Source organism: Quercus lobata, chromosome 2, assembly GCF_001633185.2.
Source record: "Quercus lobata isolate SW786 chromosome 2, ValleyOak3.0 Primary Assembly, whole genome shotgun sequence".
NCBI lineage: Eukaryota > Viridiplantae > Streptophyta > Magnoliopsida > Fagales > Fagaceae > Quercus > Quercus lobata.
The window spans coordinates 78,656,218-78,680,462 of record NC_044905.1 but is presented as its reverse complement, the minus strand read 5'-3'; the positions used below and the strand labels follow the sequence as shown (position 1 = coordinate 78,680,462).

Sequence of the window (24,245 nt, the reverse complement as noted above, 5' to 3'; positions counted from 1 at the left end):
CAATGACATCCTTTATAGTGGTGCCTCATGTTTGTGGTTCGAACTGAAACCCCCGCCCCTACCATAATTACAAAGTATTTTATAATATTTTTACAAATTATTGATCCAACAAATTCTTATTCGTTCTTATTTTGGCCCACCAATAAATTTATTTTTTTTTCTTACACATAACCACTTATTACATCGACTATTTGTAAAATGAAATAGTTTGTAATTTTAGTATTGTTTTATTTTTATTATACACTAATCCCAATGCATAGGATTTTTTTATTATTTAACTTTTTATACAAGATAGAAATTTTACTCTAACCTAATCTAAGTATATATGTGTGCAAAACTTCCTCCTTAAAACTTGAACCCTAACCCTTCTCCTACACCTTACAAACACTTATATTTATGGAGTGATCATCATGTCAAGGATTGGCGGTAGTAGGAAAGTTCAATATATACATAATTTTTACTTAATAAATAAGTTGTTTGATAGTTGGTATGCTCATCTATATTCGATGGTGTTAATAGTGGTACTGCCATTGCATTATTCTTAGTGAAAATTCAAATAATGTAAAAACACCCTTGAACGTTTAGACCCCCAATTTACAAATTAACCAATTCAAGTTTTATATCAAACAACTAGTGTGCGGAAAATGAACAAAAGCTATAATATAGAATTGGAAAAACTATCTAAGCCAAATTAAAATCACAACCCACAACAGATAATAAAAGACAAAGATAAAAGGGAAGGAAGATGCAAACACAAAGACAACACGCGATGTGTTATCGAAGAGGAAACCGAAACCCTCGGCGTAAAACTTCTCCGCCGCCCTCCAAGCAGTAAACAATCCACTAGAAAATATAGTTGGGATACATGGACAACAATAGACCCTCCAAGCCTAATCTACCTAGTGCACCTAAGCCCTCCAAGCTTCTTGCTCCAACGAGGTTACGCTGAACCTTTTTCTTTTCTAACTTCCCGGATTCCGCTACTTGACCATAGCATCAACCAATGTAGATTGGTTCCTTCCTAACTGCTTCCAAGAACACCAAACAGCCCTCTCATAGTAATGAATATGGTGAAATCAAGGTTTTGGTAAAATGCCTCTCAAGAGTTTGACAATGGAGAGAAAGAAAGTTGAGGAATTTGAAGAGACTCTAATGTATAGATTGTAGGTGAATCAATCTTGTTTTACTCTAGGGTTTCTCTCTCAAAATTCTCTCTAGAAGCTCTCTTTCATTTGTGGGTATAACGGGTATTTATACTAAGGTGAGAGGAGAATGTGAAACGTCAGGTTTTTCAAAACAGGAGTGACTCGCGGCTTGGCCTCGCGACTTGACTGAGTTGCAACATCCAATCGCGAGATAACCGTATGGCCAGTTGTTCTGTTTTGTCCTGTAGTGCTCCAGCTAGCATGACTGTTCACCTTCTGGCATGCTTGGCACGTGTGCTACATCTAGCGGCTTGTAGCCACGAGTCACCCGCGAGATCAAACCGCGAGTCTCTGTTTTCTTGCACACTCTTGAGCAATCAACACTCTATCTCACTCACTACCCTTACAACAAAACCCACCTAAATACAGAGTTACTAAATTCTGAAACACAAGTAAATTTGGCACGGAATAAAGCCAAAAAAATGGTTGATTAAATTCAACCTTACACTTAGGTCAAGAATTAGGTTAGTACTTAGGTGCTATTCCCTAAATTCACTTCTTAAAATTTTACCATGTGGACTTTTCCTGATGGGATGAAAGTGTATTTTTTAGTAAACAATCATTACATCGACCATTTGTAAAACAAAATAGTTTGTCACTTTAACATTATTCTATATTTACTCTACATCAATCCCAATGTAGAGGAAAGTTTAATATATACATAATTTTTCCTCTTGTTTATTATGTTGGTAAATATGAAATTCAATAATTATGATCAGTTTAATATATACATAATTTTTCCTCACATATATTATGTTGCTAAATATGAAATTCAATAATTATGATCATTATTTATATTAATAGATATTTATTATGATTTGTTTATATATGAAATTATGTATTCTAGCATTAGACATTATTATATAGAAAATTCTATGGCTACAACATTTTACAACACTTTCATAACAAATTATAAATGACAAGTTGTTATTGGTTCGAATTTAAACTCACCATTAAAATTACTTTTTTGCTACTAACAACAATCAATAACAACTTGCTACTAAAAATTTACTCTGAAAAATGTTGTGAACATAATATTTCTCTTTTTGTAGTAGTTATATATTTGTGCTGCGGTGGGGACATAAGTGAAATAACATTGTGACAGTGGTTTGTTTAGTGTATGTAGGATTCTAATAGCCCACTAACCTAAACAACTCCTAAACTCTAGATCAAGGTTTTTATTTTTTCTTATTCTTTTTTTTTAAAACCCTTTTTTTTTATAATTTGTTTTGTATAGGATTATATAGTCCACTAACCACAACTTCTCGTAAAATCTCAGTCACGGTTTTTCTTTAAAAAAATATATAAAAAGAGATATATCTCGCACGCGTTTGATATATAAATATATATATATATCCTAAAAATTAGGACACACTATCTCTATTTGAAAATATCTCACTAGTCTCTTTTAAAGTTTCTCTGCACAGCCTTTTCTATTGTCTCTCCATACATTCCAACGCTCATTTCTCTTTGTTGCTAGAGTCTGACTTTGGTTTTTTTCTTTATGAAATTTACAATTGTGGTTGTCATAATTAGTTTACTATGTTAACAATTATGAATTTTTTTCCCTTTTTCTAAAATTAATTTTTATGAACAAGTAGTGAGTAGGATTGAATTGTTATTGGAGTCCAATATGCTATATAGGAAGTAAAGATGAGACTGTGAGGGTTTGGAAAATGTCTTGGTAGGATGTTATCTTCTTTTTATTTTTATTTTTATTATATTTCATTTTATTACTTAATTTTGGTTGATAGTGTACATTTTTCTTCTACAATGACAGTTTTAAAGTCAAATATAAAAGAAAAATCATTACCACCAAATATCCGAGTTGAAAGAAGTTTGAAACTAAATGCAACTTCTTTAACTTCACTGAATTTTACTACATCTTTAGTGTCATCCAACTGCTCCCACAACAACTGACACAGGTCTATAGGAACTTCAATGACTATGATAGAAAACTTCCTTTGTTCTTTCTGTGAAAGTTGAAAGGTGGCCACAAAAATAAGCATATTCCCCTTGGTAGCAATCATACTGTCATCACCACAAGAAAAAAGCTATTTTGCAACAAAGTTATTGCAACAAAAAGACATTATGGTGGCAATAAATATAAATATGTGTATGTTACTTTTTGTTGCAATAAGGACTTAAAATACTAATATATTGCATCGATATTTTATTTGTTGCAGTAACTTACTGTTGCAATAGACTTTTCCCAATTTAAAATAACCCTCCCCTTCTATCATGCGCACAAAATTTATGAGTCGACCTTAGTGTTTAGATTGGAGAGTGAGTTTAGGGTTTGGAGAGAGTGAGAAGTCACCTTGAGATGGCGGTAGTTGGTCATCACGGCAGAGCAAGGAGGCCATGGTGGTCCGATTTAGAGAGAGAGAGAGTTGATGAGGTTGACGAGCAAACTACCGCCATTGATAACGACGATGAGCTTGAGTGAATCGGCCATGGTGGTTTGATGTGGAGAGAGACAGGGAGAGCTCGAAGAGAGGAGAAGAGAAGGTCTAGAAAGAGACATTTTTGGTGATGATCGGAAGGGCTTAGAGCTCCAGCCATGGACCTCTTGGTCACGGTGGCCATGGAGGTTCAAAGAGTGGGTATTATCTCAATTCACTAACTCACTCACTAATTGCAATTTATTTTGTAATTTAGGGCTTCAAATCATCAATAGTTTGATTGATTTAGGGTTTATTTGGGTTAGTTGATTGTTAATTCAGTGGCACAAGTCACCCATAGCAATAAACTTTTTTTTTTTTTGTGGTAATTTAGGGTTTCAATTCATCATCAGTGTTTTGATTGATTTATTAGTTGATTGTTAATTCAGTGGCACACACTCACTCATTGCAATTTATTTTGTAATTTAGGGTTTCAATTCATCACCATTATTTTGATTGATTTAGGGTTTATTTATGTTTGTTGATTGTCAATTCATAGCAATTTATTTTGTAATTTAGCTTAAATGATTGTCAATTTAATGGGACACTCATAGAAATTTATTTATTTTCATTTTCAGTTTCACATAAAGTTCTTTTTTTTTTGGCAGTTCAATTTGTTTTCTATTGAAACAGAGTTTAGCAACAACAAAAGAAGGCATTATTGAGTTTATTTTAGTGTGATGAAGAATTTTCTCTTTCAGCACCTTCATTTCTTAAATGCAAAAAGAAGTCACTGTGTACAGAGCTGCACTAAATGATCCCTAGAATTAGTTCAATTCTAATACAAAGGCCCCATTACAAATTTATTTCAGATTACCTTGGATAGAATTCACGGTTCAACTGTCAGTAAAGAGGTGATGATGGGGTTTAGATGGAGAAGAAAACTCTCTAATTTGAGAGGGTACGATTTAGCCAGAGGGAGATAGAGAGAGACTTCATGTGATGCTCAAGCCATATCCTCTTCACTTTTAAGTAATCCTCATCCATGTTTTCGGATAATTTGCAGTAAAAGATTATTTCCTTATTTTTGAGATTTTTTATGTATTGTGCTATCTTGCTTGTGAATGTAGGGATCTCTCTTTCAACAAATTTTCTAGAGATCTTCTAGTTTCCTTAGGTTTGGCATCCAATCTTTCTTCGCTATGAGTATTCAATTGTGCTACTTTTTCTTAAAGAGGCATTGTTCTAAATCTTTGTGCACTTGTTTAAACTTCTCATGATATCTGAACTTGTGGCAATTATTTGCAGAACAATCAATTGACTGGTTCCATTAATGTTCTTACTGGTTTGCCTTTGACTAATCTATAAGTTCTCTTTTTTTATCTTGTGATTTAGAGTTACATTATCTACCTTCCTACTGTTATAACACCCTATATTCACTACAACAAAATGTATTTTTAGCGACGAAAATTAGTGAGGAAATATTTTTTGTCGCTAAAAATACAGATTTAGTGACGAAATATGAATTTCGTCACTAATAGTATTATAACATTTAGCGACGAAAAATAAATTTCGTCGCTATTGTGATCTAAAAAATGGACGCCAGTGGAGGGAAATTTCGGCGCGAGTATAATTAATCTATAGCGACAAAATATTTCGTCACTAAAAGTTGAAATTTTTAATGACGAAATATTTCATCACTGTAGGTATTGTTGTGGATAGTATTAGTGACGAAATTTCTGTTGGCACTATGTAGAATTATATTTGACTAAAGATTTATATTTAACTAAAGATTTATATTTGTGCAGATTTCTTATTGGTGGCTTTAGGGGATTTCCTTTAGGCATTATTTGAAGACATATGAGGACATCTTCCGTTAGTTCTAATTATATTATGCTACATTTTTTGTATTGTTATAAAACATCTTAAGTTATTGTATGTGTTGCAAACAATTATTGTATGTGTTGCAAACACTTATTGTATGGAAGAAGTTTGAATTAGATACTAACTTTAATTTTAACTTGTGGAATGTATGGATTAATTTTTTATAAATGTGTTGTTGAAATAAATATGTTAATCAAATGTGAGGTTTTAATAATGTAATGACAAGTTACAGGTTAATATCAACGCCATGAAAATAATAAAAATAGAAAATAAGTTTTAGTGACGAAATTTTTCGTCACAAATATGGCAACAAAAAATTGTTTTAGTGACGAAATAAATGCAGCGGAATTTTGTAAGAAATGGTTTTAGTATTGAAAATTTTCGACACTATATGTGTCTGGATTTTCTTAAAAATAGTTTTAGTGACGAATTTTTTCGTCACTATATATACCCGAAAATAGTTTTAGTGACGAAATTGTTCGTCACTAAATATGATTTTATAAACCGAAATGGTTTTAGTGACGAAATATTTTCGTCACTAAATACTGTTTTTAGAGAGGAAAACGTTTAGCGACGAAAACTTTTCGTCGCTAAAAGTTTTTTTTTTTTTAAACAAATCGGACTTTTAGTGACGAAATTTTTCGTCGCCAAGACTTTTAGTGACGGGGCTATAGCGACGAAACAAATTTCGTCACTAAAAGTCCAATTTCGTCACTAAAGGTTCTTAGTGACGAAAAACAAGAGTTCGTCACTAAAAATACATTTTCTTGTAGTGATTTTCTACAAAAATGTTGCGAACAACCAATTCAATGGACGGAAACCCCAAACTATTATCTCAATCCCTAATTTTATGTAAGTGGTCATGCATCTTGTTTCTTATATGCCAATTTATTTTGTAAATTCAACCTTTTGCAACACTTTTAACTTAGTTTTCAGGAATGAAACAGATATGATGGAAATTCATTTGACAATGGTCCTGCTCCTCCTTCGCCACCATATACTCCTCCTCCTGGGAGATCAACTACTAATCGCACTCATTCTGGATCTCATGCACTGTCTGCACATAATTCTAATGGTGGATCATCTAATTCTGATAAGGGAAATTTAAACTTATAATATAGCATGTTTGACCTATAGATTTTATTAATTCAACTAGTTGTATATTGATGATTTATGATAATGAATTTATATGATTGAATATATATATATATATATATATATTGAATATGGATGAAGTATTATACATTTTTTTTCTTTTGTAGATTTTTTTTTTTTTTTTGATTTTGTGAAAATATGTTTATACTGTTAACAAGTTAAATATGATGTGTTTAATGGAAAAAATAAATAAATATATATATATATATATATAAAATTTATGGCAACAAAAATTATTGTTGTGGTAACTTATCGCAACAAAAAGTTTTGTTGCAATAAGTTTCCGGAGCTACTTTATTGCAAAAAAATTACTATTGCGGTAACCTATAGCAACAATATTTTTTGTTGCAATAAATAATAATAAAATTATTTTATTGCAACAAACTTAATGCAACAAAAATTTATTGCAACGAAATTTTTGTTACAATAGGCTAATGCCTCAGACTTTATTGCAACAATGGGCAACGAAAAAACTTCGTTGCAATAGAGGTTTATTGCAACAATATGAAAGTTATTGCAACAAGCGATTTCGTTGCAATAAGTCTATTTTCTTTTAGTGCATCCTGAGTCTCAACAATATCCTTATCAAAATCGCATGAGATGAAATAAGCCATAACAAGAAAAAATTTCCTATTTCCTAAATGGACCAAATTAGGATAGCTACCACAAAAATTAGGAAACACCTGGAATGACAACACTTGCTCAGACAACACTTGCTCAGACAACATGTTTCTAAGTTAATGAAATAACTCATGTGGCAATTAAAAATACCATTTATATTCAGCCCCAGAAGTAGTCTCAAAAGGAGACACCTCAAGAACTTCAACTTTGCCAAAGAAGGGAAGAGGTACAAAATTTTCCAAGTCAGGAATAGCTCTATCTTCATCTGGCCATTCAACTAACAAATTATACCTCTCCCATTCATGGGTATCAAAGTCAAAGCAAATAGAGCAGTGTCAATGTGAAATTAAAATCTTTTTATTACTGCTTGAAATTGCATGAGAGAAAAATGGGGTGAGCTTATTGATCCAAAAGAGAAAAGGGTCAAAATACCCTCGAAATATGAAAATTACTAAAATACCCCCTAAACCTAAAAAATAACCGAAAATACCCTCGAAATTATAAAAATGAATTTGGAATTTCGTCACCTCCGGTTAGTCTTTGGTTAAACAATAGGTAATGAAAATTTATTTCGTCACCAAAAACACCTACATCCTAATATTGGGTGACGAATTTAGAATTTCGTCACCTCTGGTAAGTCTTTGGTGACACGAATATTTCATCACCCTAGGTTTGCCTTTTTTTCATGACCTATAGTTACGAAATAAAAATTTCGTTACCAATTTTAAAATTTTTATAATATTTGGTGACAAATTCTTCTTTTCCTCACTAAATGTTATCATTTGGTGACGAAATTGTTTATCCTCACTAGATTTCGTCACCATAGCCCACTTTTGTTGTAGTGTGTTTTTGTTGAAGTGAGGGCTAAAAAGCTCAGGGGAGTCTAAGTCCAACCATGCCATGGTCTTGGGGTTGAACACCTCAAAAGATAATTCTTCTTGCTCATTTAGGGGAGCTCCAGCAAGTGCATAAAGCTTTCCATTTTCCTCCACTAGGATTGGGTTTGCCTTTGCTTGTCAAAAATACCTGAAAACCCAATTGGAGCCTCCTTGGTCTTTAAATAGTGGTTCAGAATTGATATATAAATCTGTCTCGTAAGCATAAAGGCTTCAGTTAAAAGCTGGCCCATGTATACCTACCATGTATTTGCAATCACAGGCAAGAATGCATGAAAATGACAAGAGATTGCTCAACTTCATGGAGTGGATCAAGTAAGACACGGATTCCCCGTTAGCTTCAATACACATGTACATAGATCTGTTTTGCACCCCTTCCACTATTTCCCACTCCTCATTCAGCTTTTCCACTTCAGACCTAAGGAAGTCCATAAGACTAGAATAGAACAACTCTATTAGAGATTTTTTGGAAAAGAACAACTCTAATCAAATCCAATACAGAATTAAGTAATCATTCAAATAAATATACTCAAATCAAACAAATTTTATGTTTTTTTACCTAAACATTAGGGTTTTCTTAAAAGAAACAACTTAAATCATTCTATCTCAGAATCAAACATAGAGTCAAAATATCATTCAAATTAACATTCTCAAATCAATCCATTTCTATTTTTTTAATCTAAACATTAGGGTTTTCTTAAAATACAAACTCTAATCATGAAAAGAACAACTCTAATCATATCCCAAAATAGAATACAAAATCAGTTCTCAAATAAACTTTTACTAATTTATAATCTAAACAGCAAAAACATTAATTCCCTAATGAGAACTCTCTAGAATCATCAACAATCACAATAATATAAAAATCATGACTTAATCAGTTGCTCCAATATCTATTTAATGAGAAATTAATTGGTCCAATATCATATGACTCTTAGACATTGTGTTATCCTTTTCTTTTGAAATTAATCAATTTTATTTTTTCATATTTAATATTATAAATTCAAAAATAAATTGTGTGTCATATCATTAAAATTTTTAAATAGCATGGCACTTTCTACATTGTCAAATTCAAGAATAAAATCTCAACCATGAAATAGACATACTCCATTATTTCAAATGAAACTACGGCAAAGGCAAAAAGTCTCCACCACTTCATAAAAAACGTTCTACCCCATTATTAAAATACCTAAATATAATGATGATAATTTTTTTAATGGTTGTGCACTATTTTTCTCTTAAGTGATATTAGAGATATTACAATTTTTTTTATAATAAAATATTACAAATTTTACTACATAAAGCTTACAAATTGATATGCCACCAATAATAATAATTAATTCAAACATTGTTGAAATTAACCAATTATATTCATTACCACATCAATTTATAAATATTTTGTAGTCAAAATTTGTAGTAGTTCAGTTATTTTCTTTTTCTCATCTCTAACAATGTCTCAAAATGCTATATCAATAGAAACTTAACTCAATTGAAATCGAGGAAGTACCTGCACAGATTCAGGTGCTATTGCGCTTATTTGTATTGCTACAATTATGCTTACCGATATGCAACTAACTAAACAATATATATGGCTAGGTAGGATGGCTTTGCTTAAGACTGGAATGCTACCCCCGCTTGAACTCTAGAACTAAACTCAATTCATTGCTCATTCCCACACTGAGGCCCTTTTCTAGTTACTATAATGTAGCACCTTTATTTTTAGGGCTTACTTCAGAGAGTACCACTGCTATTGTTAGAGTATAATCTTGGCATCTTTCTACAATCGTCTTTGTGGCTCCTGTTGCTGCAAAGCCTCTGTGCTTTTGGTTTTACCTTGCCCAGTAACAAGTCCTTGAATATTCTTAGGTTCCAATTATTGACAAAAAAACCAGCTAAGTTCTTTTTTCCTTCCTCCAGTAGGTAAGGCAATAAGTGAAATGTGTAACTTGACTGCTGTCTCATTCAACTACATTTGTTCCTGTAATACATAGCCTAATAGAATGCAGCAGCGAGGGACAACCCGCTCATACAGCTAGTGGGGAGGATGGTACTTATCAAAAACAGAAAAGAAATCAGCATTTTTTTTTTCAATCAAGAAATCAACTCAAAATACAACTTATCAAAAGTAAATGGTGAGTCCAAATGAGAACCATTAACAATTTGTTACTTTGTATAATAAAACTTTTTAGTTTTAATATTTTTTATATAAAATATTTATGCACATACTTGGAAGTTGTGAAAAAAAAAGGTGGTAGCGGATTGTAAAGTGTAACATAAACATGGGCGTCTTGGGATTGAAGAAAGAGAGAAGAAGGGAGAAATTGCCGGCTTTAAAAAAAATAAAAAATAAAAAGGTTTGTTGGGGACGCACGTGCAACTGGACGCAGTTGCACGTGCGTCCCCAAGAGTCCAACATTGGTGTAGCAACCAGATTGCTACACCCGTGCTTCCCAAATTGAAATTCTAAACAGTTTAAGAAAATTATTTTAAAATGTGCTAGATTATCAATAAAGATTAATTTCTCTTAAGAGTTTGAGACTTTAATTTTTAATCTAATTAAAATAGTGTTTTGGAAAAGAGTGTACAATGACTTCCAACAAGTCTTGAGGTAGATAGGAGTAGGACCTCGACCTCGACCTCCTTGTGTTTATTGATTATCTTTTCATAAGTTATTCTATAACATGCTCACTATTGAAAACGACTATACAGACTAACTCTAGAATTAAAACCAAAAGCTGGATAGTGAGATAAATTTTTTCCAAACATTGGCACTAACCATCCAAGTTTTAGTCAAGGAATCCAGGGTCATCGCATTTCCAAGCTATAATTGCAAGTAGAATCAAGAGTGCTCATCATCCAACTCTAACTGAGTGTGATGAAACAAAATTATTTAGTGTTATGCAAGGTTTCAAAGGACAAAGGCTGAAAGGAAGAAGTGTTGAACAAAACGTGAAAATGGTAATTATATCATATGATGAAAAATGAAATATCAAGAAAAACTATAAAAAGCTCTACTGCACAAACTATTTTACCAAAACTAGCAAACACAAAGGCTCAGACAACCCAGCCAAGAGCTTACACGACTATTTGAAATAATAAGACAAAACCTATACCGTCAAATACTCTCTTGATATACTACCCAAACCCATAACCAGCTCTCACTCTTAGATGCACAAATTGCAAGCCATTGCCGAGTGTTCATGAAGCTTGATTAATTTGTCTCAACAAGTAGATTTACAATCAAAATGTTGCAAATAATTTTACCTCCCCAAACTTCTATCACAATTCCAATATTGCATTATAAATTAACGATATATTGATTTAGGCTAAATTGCAAATTGCACTTTCTAAGTTTCTCTCAAATTCATTTCAGTCATCTAACTTTATTTTCATTTAATTGAATCATCTAAATTTCAAATTTATTCAATTCAGACTTTACGTTCAATTTCGTTAAAAATTTTCCATTAAAAAAAATATTTTTCTCACGTGAAAAAAAAAACTATAAAAATAATAAAAATATTTTATAGATTTTTTTATGTGAGAATATTTTTTTTCAAAAAAAAAAAGTTAATTGCATGCTTAACAACAATTTTTTAACAAAATTGGACAAATGCCTGAATTAAATAAATTTGAAACTTTGAGGACATAATTGAACGAAAGAAAATTAGAAGACTAAAATGAATTTCAACTAAATGTAGAGAATGCAATTTGTATTCACTAACATAAGTATTTCCATTAATTACATTAACAAAATATTCTAAAATTTAAAATAATTTCATTTACCAAACCTTAACCACGGTTTGGTGATAAAGAACAACATTTAACCAAAAAAAAATTATTCACTAACCATGATTAGGGGTTGATCAAGGGAATCTTATCAAATTTTGAAATATTTTGTTACTATTATTAATGGAAAGACCAATGTGTCAATAGAAATATTTTGTGTAATTTACATTAAATTTAAATTAGAACCAACATTTATCCTAATGCTTTTTTTTTTCTTCTGAGAAATGATATGTTTACAACATTTTTACAACAAATCCTAAGTGGCAGGTTGTTACTGGTTGTTATTGTTAGAGCAAAAAAGTAATCTTAGTATTAGTTTCAAATTTAAACCAATAACAACTAACTACCTATGATTTGTTGTAAAAATGTTATAGACGTAGCATCTCTCTTTTTTTCTTCTAAAAAAAATTTCATGATCACGATTTTTTTTTCTTTTTTTTAAATTATTCTTCATGTGGCGGAATAAATTTCTTTCGCCTATGCTTTCCTAGACAATGACCATGAGATTAGGATTAAGTCCATCTCGTGTAACTTTTGGTCAATGTCTCATTTTTCTTAATACTCAAATTTTCCTTATATAATTAATTAATTTTAGGAGCAATTTAAACATATGTTTTATAAAATATATAAGTAAGTCCCTTTGTTATAAACTCTTTTATACTTCCTCCGTCTCATTTTGTTTGTCATGTTTGAAAAGTCAATCTTTTTAAGAAAATATCATTTATTGTCTTGTCTACCTTTTAAAAATGTATAAGTTTCCAAAACTACTCTTAAATAAATTTATCAAAAAATTGAATTAGTAAATTAATAAGGGTATAATAGGAACATTAGTAAATTAATGAATTTTATTTTTAAAAACAGGACAATATTTTGGGACATCTCAAAATGGAATAAAAAACAAACAAAGTGGGACGGAAGGAGTACGTATTTACAGGGTTAGAATGCAGGAATATAGGAATACATTTAAATTCTACTATATTTATATAAAAATAAATAAATAAAAAAGTTAGAAATGCAGGAATGCCTGAAATATTTTCTTTTCCATAAGAGAAAAAAGATATTATGATTTTTATGGTTAAAAGTTTGTGGCAGGTTCTGCTTTCTCATATATAAACAAAATTTAAAAAAAAAAAAAAAATCATATAGTATTGTCGTCATATTTTTCTTATGTTAAATTGTATACGTTAAGGTAAAGTAACATTTATTATTTAATTTATCTTTCTTTCTTTTTACTTATTTAATTTATCTGAAATTAACCAAAGGAAAAAAAAATGCATATCTCCAATGACCTTGGACTTTTGTTATCTCGTTACTAGCTCAAAGTTAACATTAGTTATATTTTGTTTCACCAAAAAAATATGATTGCACTCTGACATTTATTTAATCACACGGTATTAATCTTCTCCTTAAAATAGTCCATTATAAAATAAAACAAAAAATGGTTAATGCTATTGTAGGAGGTAAAATTTTAAGCCAATTATAAATTGTCACATCAAAATTTAGTGACAAATTCTAAATTAATTAAATAAAATGATGACATATGTCATCCAAATTGACGTCATATTGGCATACTAAAATTTTCCGCGTGTCATTTGGCCCACAAGATAAAGATAAATTTCCTATTCAAAATTGATGGATAATTATCTTTATTAAAATAAATAAATAAATAAAATAGATATAATTATTTATCTTTATTGATTATTACCTTTATCCAAATATGATCTTTATCAATATAGATAAATAGAGATAATTATCTCTAAGCAGAATTTGGGAGCTTATTCCCTGAAACCACTATAAATAGATGGCATCCCCTCTCATTATTTTCAACACGAAGTTTTCAAGAAGCCCAAGCTCTAGAGATTGTACTCACTACTTGATTAATACAAAATTATACTTGTGAAACACTTTTCAATTGTTTGATTTTCAAACTTCAAGAAATTTTGAGCATACAGCCATTTTATTGGAGCCCGAATTTGGTAAGGATGGGATATAAAACTCATATTTGACACCATCTAATAATGGATTGTCACATCAGTTTTTTACTTAAAACCAACACATCTTACCACACTTAATAACATCTCAATAAACTCTTAGTTGGGTTGAATTTTTAGATGGGTATTAGAATTGATGGAGTGTAGTTGTGTTATTTAATATATAATATGATGATATGGTATATTGGTATTGGAGGGTGTAAAACTTGGATTTTACACCGCATCCTTATAAAATTAAATCTCATTTTATTGACACTACATGTTGCCAATTCTTCTTTTGGAATCTAATTCAATGGAACATAAAATTCAGTGACACCTTACTAAAATGGAATGTCAATAAGAAGTCTTCATTTCTATGATCAAGACTAATTATCATGAATGCTATGCATGTTATAGTCTTCTTAAAGAATTCCTAATTTCATCACTAACTACGAACTAAAGTTTACAACTTTACAAGGCAGTGCTATTTAGATCTTCCGTGTGTGCATTTTATTCCTATACCCATCACATACAATGCATTTCATGCTCCATTCATTAAATGAACGCATAAAATATATTGTTCATATAATCCTCAAATAATAACACACTTTATTAATTAAATAATGTCATGCAAATAGGATTTTAGAGCATAAATCCCAACGAGACAAAGGAGGGGGTTCTAGTGGTGGCCTTATGTATTATTATTTTTAACACATAAACACCCTGACTTGCAAAAAAAAAAAAAAATTGATTAATTAAATTCATTATTATTTTTAACTTTATTGGTCTACCACTTATATTTGATTGGTCATGCCAGATCTCCGCCCATCGTTTTGACCAGCGCCTTTGGGACTGAGTTATTTGAGAGTCGTTCATAAAAAAAAAAAAATTAAAAAAAAAAAAAAGAAAAAAGAAAAAAAAGAGTTATTTGAGAGTCCACTCAATATATACTCTTTTAGAGTGAGCTAGATTGGGCATTTCGCGGATGGTCCTTATCGGGGCAGATGGGTTGAGCCCCTACAATAGCAGTAATAAAAATTTGAATAATCTAAATTAATTTTTATATACAAAGAGGTTTGACTCTAAATATGTTTGGAGTCTTAAACTTCAATCATGCACTAATATGAAGATAGACGATATGTGTCTTATTATGTGCAATATACATGACACTTTTAGTAGCAATTAATGCCATCTTCCTATTCGTAGTTAGAGCTAAAGACTTTAATTATGTTTAAAGCCAAACTTTGTCATTTCATGTATAACAAATGCAATAAAGATTTCTATCTCTTAATCATGAAATCTACAATTTTCGTTTCCTCTGAAAAGAAAAGAAAAGAAAAATACAAGGTGTCCATGTATTTGATGCTCTAAAAGCAAAATACAAGGAAATTTTTTTCAAAAATCAAGACGGCCGCAGGTTTACTTTTCTATTTATAGAATATATTTTTATAATGAGCTACGTATTGATAAGAGTAATAAGGGAAAAAAATGATGCACAATCATTTATTTATAGGAAGATATACTCAAACACACTTTAATATTATTTTTTTAAGGAAGATATATCTAAAAAGTCATTAATTAAATTTTAAATATAATTTTTTATTAATTTTAAAGTCTGGAGGGAATGATGGTCAATTCTTTAAGTTATGCAAGAAAATGGCAGGTGGTAATGGGTTTTAATCTCCACATTTTATTTAATTAGTAAGTGGTGTGACTATCTCTTATTTAAACAAAATGAGTTTTCTTTTAAAAAAGTATCAGAAGTAAGCCAAACCCAACGTTGGAGTCATCATTAGGGACTGCAAAGGCCAAACCGTTACTGCCTTCTGTAAACCTCTTCAGTCCCATTACTCGGCTGATCTGGTGGAGGTGTTTGCAATGGAGCAAGGTATTTTGCTTGCTCAAGAGTTACAGCTCTCTCAGGTTGTGTTTGAAAGTGATGCTCTCTCAGTGATCAATGCCATCAACGACTCTGCCTTTGGAACCCCATACGGGCATATCATTCAGGACATTTCTCATGCTCAACAATCCTTTGTTTACTGCTCCTTCAGGCACCTCAATCGGGCTTTTAATGGTGCAGCCCATGAGCTGGCCCAATTTGTCCATTGTAATAGGACTGTCCACTTGTGGAAAGGGGTTACCCCTTCTTTTCTAGATCCTATTGTACAAGCTGATATGCTGCACTAATCTGCCTGGCAGGTTCTCTTTGTATCCCCTTTTTTTTGCAATGCAATATTATTTCCCCTTCAAAAAAAAAAAGTAAGCCAAACCCTAACATATAATTCCCTACGGTAACAAATAAATGAAATAATTAACAAGATACTCATACATCTCTAAATTCTAGAGATTGAGCACCTTAATTAGGAGAACTTTATTACTCTTTATTTAGTTCCGAACTTCAGATATAAGATCCAGATACAGCTTCTGTAGATGGCTGGACGCAAGATTTACATAAGAAAGAGAACGTGGAATTGGACAGATACATATATATATATATATATATATATATATAACAACTCAAAACTACCGCTGGTGTAGTTTATATTCGTTACTAGAACTTTATTACACTTAACTTAATTCAGATAGGACATAAGAAACTTCCACGCTAGAGTTCATTCTTTCTCACAGAGAGTTCATCCTTCTCGTTAATTTTCTTACGCAACCTTATCAGGAAATTGCACCTTGCCCTGGCATACATTGAGCTGATAGTTCAGTAACACTGATGGACAGTGCATGTCTGCCAAACTAGTATTAACACAAAAGCTAATTTCGAGAAGTTTTCCATTCTTGCACCATAGGCGTGGTGTAAAACCTGTTTTCTGTTGAATGGCTGCTGTGATTTTACTGCTTTCGTAGCGTGCGACCGTATCTGGTTTTATATTTGCTTTCACTAGAGTATCTAAAATATCAATTTTTTTCTTCAATGTCAGTGCAGTTCTGAAATATTGTAATTGATCATACTTTGTTTCTGAACAGGTACCGTGCTTCTCCCATTCATATCTCCAAAATCTTTCATGATTTCCATTCAAGTCAGGCCAATCATTTCTCAAATTGGATTTCAAGTTTGAGATCTGCAAACTCAAACTATATAATCCTACCATTCGAATATATGACCAAAAAAAATGCATTACACATGTAGAATAACGAAGAGTATTTTGAAAGTGCATCTGATATTTACCTTGGTAGAATCAAAGGGACTCCCAGTGCATTTTGGAGCCTGAGTTTTGGAGGAGTCACTCGGCCAAAGTCCATGTATTGTGAACTTCAATGGGGAGCTACAAGTCGATCCTCCACTGACATTACAATATGTCGGAGGCCATTGTTGCACAAGCTGGAAATAATCATACGTTCCAGCTGCATAGACAATAGGGAGAAAACAGAGAAACCAAAAGAACACTTTCATTTTCTTGAATAGAAACCAAATGAACACTTTCAATTTCTTTTTTCAAATCAAGAAGAGGTTTAAACTGATCATCTCCCGCATCTGAACATCCTTTTATAAGCACCCAACAAACCCTTTTTCGTCTAATATATTGTTGTACAACTCTTTTTAATATTTATTTTCTCTTATTTATGGTACATCTATTAATTTATTTTCTTCATTGGTTCCCCCATTTGCAGTCGAGATCACATTTGTGCACAATTACTTTTTCTAATATTGGGTTTGGTTTGCTTCCAATACTTTTTAAAAGGAAATTCATCTTGTTTTAATGAGAGATTGTCACATTACCCACTAACTAAATAAAATGTAGAGATTAAAACTCACTACCATCTACCATTGTATATTTAAAACAAAATTACATATCTAATTTAAAAAGTACTGGAAGTAAACTAAATCTTATATGTTATATGTTATATACTAGAAGTTTGGTCCTCCACGTCATACTTATGCCATGTAGTCGACTAAGAAAATAAAATTGTTAGTCTAATTTGCTATATTTAAGTTCTAATACCAAAATTTTAAGAAAACTAAAAATAGGATTCTGATTAAATTCTCTCCCCAAAAGTTCCTACAAATTCAAAAAGAAGTGTCATTATTTGATAAATGATTTTTGTTAGCTACACCATAATATTTTGTTTTAATATAATTTAACAGTAAAGGACCAATTTACCATTTTTCAAAATAAACGGCGGGTGGGTAAATTGGTTTTTCAATGCTAAATTCCATTAAAGTTAATAGAAAAACAGACGGTAAGAGTTAAGTGTAAAGTATTTTCAAGTTAGGGAACTGATTGTGCGTTTCAATAGGTTATATGGTTAGGTGTAATCGGGATTAGGGTTATAATTTAGGTGAAAAAGTATAATTTGTCCACGATTGTATTACCACAAAACCAAGTTCAAACAAAGTGTTACAATAAGTGGCTTGAGTTTGTACATATTCTGTTAAAAATATATGATACGTGGCTTGAATTTGCGCATATCCTGTTATGCTTAGATGTCTAAATCCCTTCATTTTTTTTATTCTTTTATTTTTTACAGTTTTTCAACTTTCGGTAGATAGTTTTGGGATCAAAAGTGTATTTTAGTTTTAAAAAATCTTTGGCAGAACTGAGCTTGAGGAGTGAAGATAAGGATCAAATGTTAATATTCGTTTTTTCTTTTCTTTTTTAATATTTATCTAAATGAATCAGATACTATTTTATTGATTGAAAATATCTAAACACGATAGTAGTCAACCTACTCTACAGAACCAATATAAACTGGAAACAAACCCATTAATGCATTTACATTAATTCAGAGAAAAATTTTGGCATTTGCAATTCATTTCCTTTGAAGTAAAATATTTTATTGAAAACATTTTCATATTACAGTTTAACCTGAAAATGACAATAAATCATTTTCAAGTGTTTGTTTCATAGTAAAATGAAAACAATTCCTTAATCTCATATTTGCATTGAGCTAAAAGAAATGTATGAATGAAAAATTATGACACTAAATTAAAAATTAAAAAATAAAAGCCCCATTTCACATCTCAAGTGTGACAAGACTAGTTTGATATAAAATACTTCTGGCCGCACCTACCGTTTGTTCTGTTGAAAAGACTGTTGAATGAGCTTCAATTAATACCGTGCTCCACTGAAGGAGCCGTGAAAAAAAGCTAAAATACAACTGATTTGGTATTCTACATTTCTACTGAGCCCCACATCCAGTTCAGTGATGTCATTTTTGCTAGTGAATTGTGACATCAGTTTTTTTTTTTTTTTTTGGTTGAGGATTATAAACCTAAAAGTTAACCCAATAGTTTTGATCAATATCAACTTTTCATTAATGAAGCCTCTTTCCAGATAAATGCCTAATCAATATCTAGAAATAGGAGGCTAGTACAGGTAAATTCTTGCATTCACAACCAACCTACTTAATAATTTAAGAGAGCCTATTCCAATAATGCCTTTTTGGCATAAGCTAATTGTAATTTGTGTATATTGTGATACACCTCAAGTAATTAATTTTGTGCCAAGTTTCCGATATTTTTAATTGAGATATTCAAAGTTTAAATCCTCACCCTCTAATTAAGGATGGATACATTTAAAAAAAAAAATGTCCTCCCTCCAAAACAAATGACAAATGTGTAAATTAGTTTTTCAATGCTAAATTATAACAAAACAAATAACATGAGGTTAAGTGTAATTTAATTTTAGTTTTTTTTTTGGGGGTGGGGGGGGGGGGAGGAATCTCAATAGTTAAACAGGTATAATTAGGATTATGTTTAGGGTATAAAAGCGTAATTTACCCTAATTAAAAATTAAAAAAAAAAAAACTAGGGCCTTTAATATGATAATGAACTAAAAGTATTTCAATAGAAATAACAAGAAGATTACTATTTAGTACAATTGGTCCCAGTTCCGTATATGAGCAGCAAATTTTTTTTTTCCAAACACCAAGTAATTAGTACATCATGTATTCTAGAGTCCTGTAATTCAATCAGTTGGCACCTTTTGGTGCAACCATTACATTTAGGGTTCAAATCTCCATCTGAACTCATTGTAATTATCAAATTATAAATTTTTTTATAAAAAAAATTGAATATATTACCAGTCCTATAAATTACTCGATTGTAACTTAAGGTTATAACTTGCACTAAAAAAAATTAATATTATTATTGTGGGGCCCGAAATCTGAGGTCCCAGCCCACTTTGTGTTAAGGGCTCAAAGCCTTGTCCTATAAAGCCCAACCGCCGAGGACGCGCAATGCAACTCCCTGAAGGCCCAAGAACGTGGCCGAGGACGACCTCACATCCAACATCTCATAAAAACGCCTGAAGAAAAGGACAAATTCAGTACAAAAGCAGCTCAAGGGAGAAAGCTACCAACACCTTAATGCGGAGCCCAGCGCCTGACAAACCCATACTCACACCATGCTATCCAGCTTTTCCCAACCACTCTGACGTATGGATTGATAAGACGAGTAACCATCCCAAACAAGAAAAAACGGACACGTAGATGAAGAACGGGAAGAGAATACGAGTATAAAAAGGAAAGAGAGCTGGGACAAAAAGGAGGAGGGCCCGAAAGAAAAAGGAAGGGAAAAAGGAGAAAGAATGGTAAGAATAAAATGCTCCTCGAATTAATTCCGAGGAGTCAGACATTTCAAACTATATCGATGTAAGGCTCAGCTATACAGTCAAAATCTGTCTTTGTATGAGCTCTCATGAAACCAGGACCAGACCGATGCCCAGCGCCCAAGGGCAGGCCTTTCCAAATCCACTCTTTACAAATCACATTGTTTGGACCCTTTACATACGAGCCCAACATCATCCTTGGGTCGTTAGAAATTGTGTCCCTACAATTATATATTTTGAAAATCTAATCATTGGATTGTATGTTGTTTATATTCTCAACACACATGTCAAATTTCATGTCAATCGGATGTTATTTACTTATCAACTTATTTTTTATGCATAATTTTATATTACAAAAACTCAAAATTTAAACATTTAATTGATAAGATAGCTATTGATCTTTGACTTTAGATTGCAAGTTTGTTGCCAAACTTTTTCATAAATTACTACCCCAACCAACCAACAAATACGTAAGTGCATTGAACAATTTCACGGCTAAACAGTCACCAAATCAGCAGTACTAAATATTACTACCCAACTAATCAATAAATACCCAAGTTATTAGTGTGTCAGTCTCCAAAGACTCTTTATAAAAATGATGCACACAATTTTATTAATTTTGTTATTAATAGATTGTTAATTCATTAGGAGATGAACGTAAAATTCTTGATTTTCTATGTTAGCTTTGTTTGTCTTCATTTAGTCAAGCATGCAATTAAGTGCTTCAATATTTTTTTTTTGGGAAAAATGCAAATTACACCACTAAAGTTTGGAGGTATTGGATTTTACACCATCAACTTTTAAAATTTGGATTTTACCTCCTGACGTTTGAGGATGTTTGGATTTTACAATCTGACGTTTCAAAATTTGGATTTTAGCTCCTATATTTTAGAAGTGTTTGGATTTTACCCCCCTAAAGTTTGGGAGTGTTTGAATTTTACATCCTAAAATTTCATAATTTTGGAGTGTAAAATTCAAACACTCACAAACTTTAGGAGGTAAAATCCAAATTCTGAAACACCAGGGTTTAAAATCTAAACATCCCAAACTTTAGGGGGTAAAATCTAAATTTTGAAACTTCAGAGTATAAAATCCAATCACACCCAAACTTTAGGGGTGCAATTTATAACTTACCCTATTTTTCATGTTAACATACATGTGATGTGAGTGAGGCTAATTATTGGTTTGCATGTTATTTATATTGTTAATATACATATGTCAAATTTCATGTCAATCGGATGTTATTTACTCATAAACTTATTTTTTATGTATAATTTTAGATTACAAAAACTCAAAATATAAATATTTGGTTGATAAGATAACTATTGATCTTTGGCTTTTTGGAAATTTTGCAAATATGGAGGATATAAAAAGAAAATGTATTCCAATAATGGATTATCAAAATTCACATTTAGTAAAAAGATAAATTTTTTTTTTTTTTGGATGAAATTAGTAAAAAGATTTTTCATGAAGTAGTAACCTTAAATTACAATCAAGTTTATTGTCAAACTTTGTCATAAATTACTACCCCAACTAACCGACAAATACATAAGTGCTTTGAACAATTTCACAGCTAAACAGACACCAAATCACTGTTACTAAATATTACAACCCAACCATTCAATAAATACCCAAGTTATTAGTGTGTCAATTTCCAAAGACTCTTTTAAAAAAGAGTAATGTTACAGTTACAAACTATTTTACAACATTTTTACAAAATGTTGACGTGGCCAATTTTTATTGGTTTTCATGTAAGCACACCATTAATATCACTTTTTTCATTTACCAATAATTACTCACTATATCAACAATTTGTATCTTTAGCATTATTCTTTAATAAAATAATGCACGCAATATTATTAAATTTGTTATTAATAGATTGTTAAACCATTAGGAGATGAACGTAAAGTTCTTGATTTCTATGTTAGCTTTGTCTGACTTCATTTGGTCAAGCATGCAATTAAGTGCTTCAATATTTTTTATGTTAAGGTACATGTGATATGAGTGTGGCTAATCATTGGATTGCATATTATTTATATTCTTAACACATATGTTAAATTTCGCACCAATTAGATGTTATTTACTCAAACTTATTTTTTATACATAATTTTAGATTACAGAAACTTAAAATTTAAACATTTAATTGATAAGATAGCTATTGATTTTTTGTTTTTTGAAAATTTTGCAAGTATAAAGGACATAAAAAGAAAATGTAATCCAACTGTGAATTAATCAAAATTCACACATAATAAAAAGATATTACGTGAAGTAGTAGTCTCAAATTATAACCAAGTTTGTTTTCAAACTTTGTCATAAATTACTACCCAACCAACAAGTTAATAGATCTCTCAAAATAAAAAAGGCCTTGCTCTCCCATCCCCAATTATTCAACATGGGGACATCATTTTATTTATTTATTACTATATTTTAGAGGAACAAGGGTACATCTCTGAATCCTAGTTTTATTGCCCAACAGCATTTTCAAAAAAAACAACCCAACTCTTCTAGTCAATGAGACCGCATTACCAAAAAGATTGTCTTGTCTTTGCACCCCATTGGGATATTTTACTCAATACATCAATTACCAGATTTGGGTTTCTTTAGACCAGATTGTGCTTTACTATTATTATTATTTTTTTGTTATTATCCAAACATTATTGTAATTTTTTTTTTGAGGCAATTGGGCAAAAGGGATAGAAAATTTATATTTTGGATTTCGCCAGCCAATTTATAATTTTTTGGGGGGAGGGGGCCAAGATTCATATTTTGAGGCAAATTGAAAATTATTTTTATGTATGCACATGCTAAGCCTTTTTTTCCCAAAATTTATTCCCTCTCTCTCCTCCCCCCCCCCCCCAGCCCAAGGCTAGGTCCGTCTTTACCTTCTTGCAAAATTGAACCCCAGGCTCTTTTCCCTCTCCCCATCTCATCAGAATTTATAATTGTGAAATAACCATTACGCCAAACGCCAAAATTATATGATAGTAAAAAGAAAGAGTGCAACACAGAGACTTTACAGGAGGTCAATCATCCCCACACTACTCTTGCCCATCATTTTAGGCATGTGTTATTTGTTCATTATATTTATCGGTTTCACCAATGGCTTTCTCTATTAAAAGCTTCATTGTATGCGCCACTGGCTTATTATATCTCTCGGGTCCACAGTATTTTGGACCTTTGGTTTGTGAGACAACTTACTTCTCATGAAACATTTAAAACTGTTACTATAGTTATAAATAAAAATAAATAAATAAAACACTTTTGTGTACAATAAAATTTTATTAAAATTTACTATATTTTCTCAAATAATTTAAGAAAATCAGTTATTTTGACAAAAGCACAGTCAATTTTTTGCAAGATCACAAATTTTAGAACCAAAAATGCCTCTCATCTCCTCTACACTAACAAAAAATAGTAAACATAATATATAAAATTTCTTGCACCACACACTTTTACACATATTTTTCCACAATTATCTTATGTGACAAATAGTGATTGGTTATTTGTTATTATTACATAAATCCATAAGTTTTTTTTTCTACTATTCATAGTCTATCACATAAAACATTGTGGCAAAGTGTATAAAAAATAGAATTATTTTATTTTTTTGATCTATAACAGAGTTCTATATGTTTTTGCTGATGCGGGGCACAAGTGAAATAAGCATGTGAGAGTGATTAGTGATTTGTTGGGTGTAAAATCGGTGTATATGTAGCAAAATGAACTGAAAGTATTACCATAGAAACAACAAGAAGATTAGTGTTTAGTATAATTTGTCCTGGTA

General features: G+C 31.2%; 1 protein-coding gene across 1 annotated transcript; it reads right to left on the bottom strand.

The window, feature by feature from the left end:
- Window positions 1–16,204: 16,204 nt before the first annotated feature.
- LOC115978319 (ribonuclease 1-like) lies at window positions 16,205–17,351 on the bottom strand. Its single transcript, XM_031100338.1, has 2 exons — window positions 17,080–17,351; window positions 16,205–16,972 (listed from the first exon to the last, which is right to left on the bottom strand). The coding sequence occupies exons 1-2, from the start codon at window positions 17,302–17,304 to the stop codon at window positions 16,556–16,558; spliced, it is 642 nt and encodes a 213-aa protein (XP_030956198.1). The 5' UTR covers window positions 17,305–17,351; the 3' UTR covers window positions 16,205–16,555.
- Window positions 17,352–24,245: the final 6,894 nt, after the last annotated feature.